The sequence below is a fragment of the Leiobunum rupestre genome, chromosome 7, assembly GCF_980474605.1.
Source record: "Leiobunum rupestre chromosome 7, qqLeiRupe1.1.hap1, whole genome shotgun sequence".
NCBI lineage: Eukaryota > Metazoa > Arthropoda > Arachnida > Opiliones > Sclerosomatidae > Leiobunum > Leiobunum rupestre.
This window is the reverse complement of record NC_143390.1, coordinates 20,583,550-20,588,990: the sequence shown is the minus strand read 5'-3', so window position 1 is coordinate 20,588,990 and position 5,441 is coordinate 20,583,550. Positions and strand designations below refer to the sequence as shown.

The 5,441-nt window shown below is 40.1% G+C and overlaps 1 protein-coding gene across 1 annotated transcript; it reads right to left on the bottom strand.

Moving 5' to 3' along the window:
* LOC149935088 (uncharacterized) lies at positions 1 to 3,128 on the bottom strand. The gene has a single exon (XM_090180721.1). The coding sequence runs from the start codon at positions 3,118 to 3,120 to the stop codon at positions 616 to 618; it is 2,505 nt and encodes an 834-aa protein (XP_090036847.1). The 5' UTR covers positions 3,121 to 3,128; the 3' UTR covers positions 1 to 615.
* Between the last annotated feature and the right edge of the window lie 2,313 nt (positions 3,129 to 5,441).

The window sequence follows — 5,441 nt, the reverse complement described above, 5'->3', positions numbered from 1 at the left end:
GAGGAAAAAGCTGAAGGAAAACAATTTAATTGTTTAAAAATTTTGCAAAGAAAAATAAACAATTTATGAAAAAGATTAAGAATACGAAATACATCTTAGAACAAATAATTAAGTTTCGTTCTAAATAGCTCTTTATATAAAATTCCTTAGGTCACGTGATTACGTTAGATTCATCGTGCAGTTAAAATTAGGGAGCGCGCGCCTTCTTTTTGCTTTTGTTGAGCTCGCGCGAAAACGCACGAGACCCTCCCCACACGAAAATATTAGGAAGCGCACGCTCCAAAAAATAACACTTTTTTTACCATTATGCGTATAAATTATTTAATAGAAAGAGCTATTGGGAGATTAGGTTCGAAATTAGGTGTCGCTCTAAATTGGGAGGTTTCCTTTTAAATTAGGAGGTTTATTTCTTCGTAATTGAGTGCTACAAGGACAGCTCTGAGAAAAAACACTTTCATTTGGATCAAAATTAAACTGACTGTTTTGGTAAAAAAAAAGCAAGCAAACTCGTAGAATTTATGAACGATGTCTGATAAAATCACACGTCTTAATTAGTTGGGAACAAATTAGATTAAATTGAGAAAAAAAACCGCATGTTTCGTTTGGTTCTAAAATTCAGAAGATTTGTTCTTTAGAAACGCATTCGACCTTAACAAGAGTGTTCGCGTTCATTGAGACACCCTGGTTGTTATCTCCAATTGGCCGACACCCCAACTCTTCTAATTTGACGACCGACGGAACACCAACCAACTCCATAAAGTCATAAAAGGGCTCTTTTTTGATGGCGCTGACATCGACTGACATATTTACAGTGTCAAAGACCACTTCCATCTTAACGGGAATTGTCGCGGTTGGGTTCACGTCAGGGTCGGGAACTTCGAGTTGTACGACGTGGGCGGAGTCGGTTTCGGTGCAAGATTGAATTTGTTCATTTGTCACGCGTCGAAGTTTTACCGAGCAAGAACGAACTCCCCATTGACGACAAAGGCTCTCAAAAATTCGTGGTCGAGACAGTGTTCGGTGTCCTGGATCTGGTTCATGACCCATCGAAGCACCACTTTGATTTGCGGGATGACCATCAAATCGAAGGTGAGCTTGGAGGTTTCTTTTCGAGGTGAAGATCTGGTCAGAAATTGGGCACTTGTGTGGCCTTGCCCTCTGAGTGTGACGCGCTTTTTCGTGAATTAAATGTATCTGGTATCTGGCCCTGTATCGGCGCTTTGGACTACCAGATGGTTTCTCTCTCGTATGAGTTAGTTGATGTCTAATCAAATTCTTCTTGAAAGCAGACGCGTAATTACACTGGTAACATTGAAATGGTTTTTCGCCCGTGTGAGTTCTTTTGTGGATAATCAAATCGGTTTTTCGTGCATACGCGTAATTACACTGGTCACATTGAAAAGGTTTTTCGCCAGTGTGAGTTCTTTTGTGTTTAATCAAATCGGGTTTTCGTACAGACGCGTAACTGCACTGGTCACATTGAAAAGGTTTTTCGCCCGTGTGAGTTCTTTTGTGGACAATCAAATTTTTTTTTCGTGAATACGCGAAATTACATTGGTCACATTGAAATGGTTTCTCGCCCGTGTGAGTTCTTTGGTGGGAAATGAAATTGATCTTTTGAGAAAATACTTTATTACATTGATCACATCTAAATGGTTTTTCACCCGTGTGAGTTCTTTGGTGGATAATCAAATTGTTTTTTCGTGCAGACGCGTAATTACACTGGTCACATTGAAATGGTTTTTCGCCCGTGTGAGTTTTTTTGTGGATAATCAAATTGTGTTTTTGTACAGACGCGTAACTACACTGGTCACATTGAAATGGCCTTTCACCTGTGTGAGTTTTTTTATGGCTTATCAAACTGTTCTTGAATGCAGACGCGTAACTACACTGGTCACATTGAAATGGTTTTTCGCCCGTGTGAGATTTTTTGTGGCTTATCAAACCGTTTTTATGAGCAGACGCGTAACTACACTGGTCACATTGAAATGGTTTTTCGCCCGTGTGAGATTTTTTGTGGCTTATCAAACCGTTTTTATGCGTAGACGCGTAACTACACTGGTCACATCGAAATGGTTTTTCGCCCGTGTGAGTTCTTTTGTGGATAATCAAATCGGTTTTTCGTGCATACGCGTAATTACACTGGTCACATTGAAAAGGTTTTTCGCCAGTGTGAGTTCTTTTATGGATAAACAAAGTACTTTTTCGTGCAAACGCGTAATTACAGTGGTCACATTGGAAGGGTTTTTCACCCGTGTGGGTTCTTTTGTGGGCAATCAAACCTTTCCTGAATGCAGAAGCGAAATTACATTGGTCACATTGAAATGGTTTCTCGCCCGTGTGAGTTCTTTGGTGGGAAATGAAATTGATCTTTTGAGAAAATACTTTATTACATTGATCACATCTAACTGGTTTTTCACACGTGTGAGTTCTTTGGTGGATAATCAAATTGTTTTTTCGTGCAGACGCGTAATTACACTGGTCACATTGAAAAGGTTTTTCGCCAGTGTGAGTTCTTTTGTGTTTAATCAAATCGGGTTTTCGTACAGACGCGTAACTGCACTGGTCACATTGAAAAGGTTTTTCGCCCGTGTGAGTTCTTTTGTGGATAATCAAATCAGGTTTTCGTACAGACGCGTAACTGCACTGGTCACATTTAAATGGTTTTTCACCCGTGTGGGTTCTTTTATGGATAAACAAAGTACTTTTTCGTGCAAACGCGTAATTACAGTGGTCACATTGGAAGGGTTTTTCACCCGTGTGGGTTCTTTTGTGGACAATCAAACCTTTCCTGAATGCAGAAGCGAAATTACATTGGTCACATTGAAATGGTTTCTTGCCCGTGTGAGTTCTTTGGTGGGAAATGAAATTGATCTTTTGAGAAAATACTTTATTACATTGATCACATCTAAATGGTTTTTCACACGTGTGAGTTCTTTGGTGGATAATCAAATTGTTTTTTCGTGCAGACGCGTAATTACACTGGTCACATTGAAATGGTTTTTCGCCCGTGTAAGTTTTTTTGTGGATAATCAAATTGTTTTTTTGTACAGACGCGTAACTACACTGGTCACATTGAAATGGTTTTTCACCCGTGTGAGTTTTTTTGTGGATAAACATAGTGGTTTTTCGTGGAAGACGCGTAATTACACCGGTCATATTGAAATAGTTTTTCGCCCGTGTGAGTTCTTTGGTGGGAAATCAAACAGGTACGGAATGCAGATGGAAAATTACATTGGTCACATTGAAAGGTTTCTCGCCGGTATATTTTTTTTTGTGAACAATAAAATGTCCCTTATGGTTCGTGGCATAGACTCACTCAGTGCACTTGTGTTTCTTCCCTTCTCGGCTGCTCATTTTTCTAGTTTTACACAAAGTCTCTTTTGGTTTAGGAATCTGTCTCGCTGCTATGCAGGATTTGTACCGTTGCTTTTAAGGCCTAAACCAAATAAAATTCCAAGATTACCAATAACGAAATGGATTCGGCGGTCACTAGTGTTCGTACGGGGTCAAAATAAAGTCGGGGTCGGGGTCGTTGTCGGGGTCGGGGTGGGGATGGGTCTAACCCCGCGAAAAACAAGGCGGGGTCGGGGTCGGGGATGGAAAATTCTTTGTACTTATTAAGAATAGAAAAATTATAAAAATACCCCAATTTTACTGGTTAAGATTAGATAGTGTATCTTGTGTAAGCCAGCCTCTGAGCCTAGGGACTATTAGTAATAGTCTAGTCGATAGCTACGCCGCAAAATTTTCGTTTTGAAAACGAAAACATTTGAGAGAGTTGGCCGTTTCTATCTATCGAAATCTGGCATCCTTGCCTGCCTTCCGGCCTGTATCTCCATACCGAAAATGGCCGACGATTACGCCGCCGAAAATATTGTACAAAACGGATCGGTGGCATTTTTTACCGTTATTTTGTATTACCGACTAAGACTATAGACTCTTAAACGCGCGTTCCCAATCGACCGCCATTTCCTTACAGTCTATGGGGAAGGTTATGAAAAAACCGGTTTTGGGGGTATGAAACTTCTGTGGTTGAGGGCTAGCTCGTTGGTTGTCTGTACGATAATGGCGGCGCCCAGTAAACGTTTCTAAAAAGAGTGTATAGTAAAAATAGATAAGATAGGTAGTTTTAAAAATAGAGGTCTATATCTTAGGCATTGTGATTGTTTAAATAAGTTGTTTTATAAATTCACAAGTTATTTACAAACGTTGTAACTCCACACTCCTTAGCTGAGACTGAGAGAGCCCTAAACAATGGCAATTATGAAACTAAAACTTAAAAGCGACTCAAGTCGGAGTCAAGCGTCAAGCGAGAACCACGTCAGCGGCATCAGCCGAAGGTCCTTCGGATCATTCTATTGTCGCCCACGTAAAAAGGGAGAGAAGGAACCTATCTATTTTATATTTTTAGGATTTAGCGGGGTGCGTCGGCGCGAAAATTTAAAATTACACTACGAAAACATAACCCCGAAAACTGGAAAACCCCGACTTGATTTGCGACAGGCGGGGTCGGGGTCGGGGTCGGGGACAAAAGTCGGGGATCCCCGACTTTCGGGGTCGGGGTCGGGGTCCCCGTACGAACACTAGCGGTCACCCCTTCTGAAAGTGATGAATAAAATTAAATATTGTTACTAACATCAGAGGAACCAAGAAAATTATTTAAAAATGTAAGGGCAAATAAGGGAAACCCAATAGTTTAAATAAGAAAAACCTACGAGGAATTATAATAAGCTTTCTCGTTCAATTTCAAATTGAGGAAGGCACCAGTCGTTACATTTGATAACTTTAAATGTATTTGAGAATGGTTTAATGAGCTTTTAACATTTTGGGTTAGTACCAACACACCAACGCACTTCCTTTATTATGTACTTTAGACGACACTGAACATTTATGTGTCAAAATATATTTTTTTTTAAATAAACGTTTTCTAATCCCATTATCCATTTTAGCGATTATTTTGTTGGGGATAAAATATATTATAGTTTTCCTTGGTAAAATGGCCTCTAGGTCGCGATGCTAGACGGCCCATCGTGATTAGCAAGAATGGGGTTGGGGTAGCGGGGCGAGTCCCCAGCACGTTCCCTACTTAATTGGAAAGGTTACTCTGCTCATGAATACGATTTCAGCACTTTTCAGTTATCCATTCCCTTTATTTCAGAGATCCTGAAACCGAGGTCCACACGGATCGTACAGAAGGACTTGGCTCTTCCTCCTTCAGGTCGAAGGGAACTTTTTATCCCTGGATATTTGGCCGCAGTAATGGTCCGTAGTCGCGCGAAATGTCGAGGGGATAATTTGATTTTGAACGCAGCAGCTACCATAAACGTGAAAAAAGCATTTGTAACATTTAACTTACGCAAGTTGAACCATTTCAATAAACAAAAATGCTTTACTTGTATTACATATTTATTTACTATTAAATTACTAAATAAAAACAC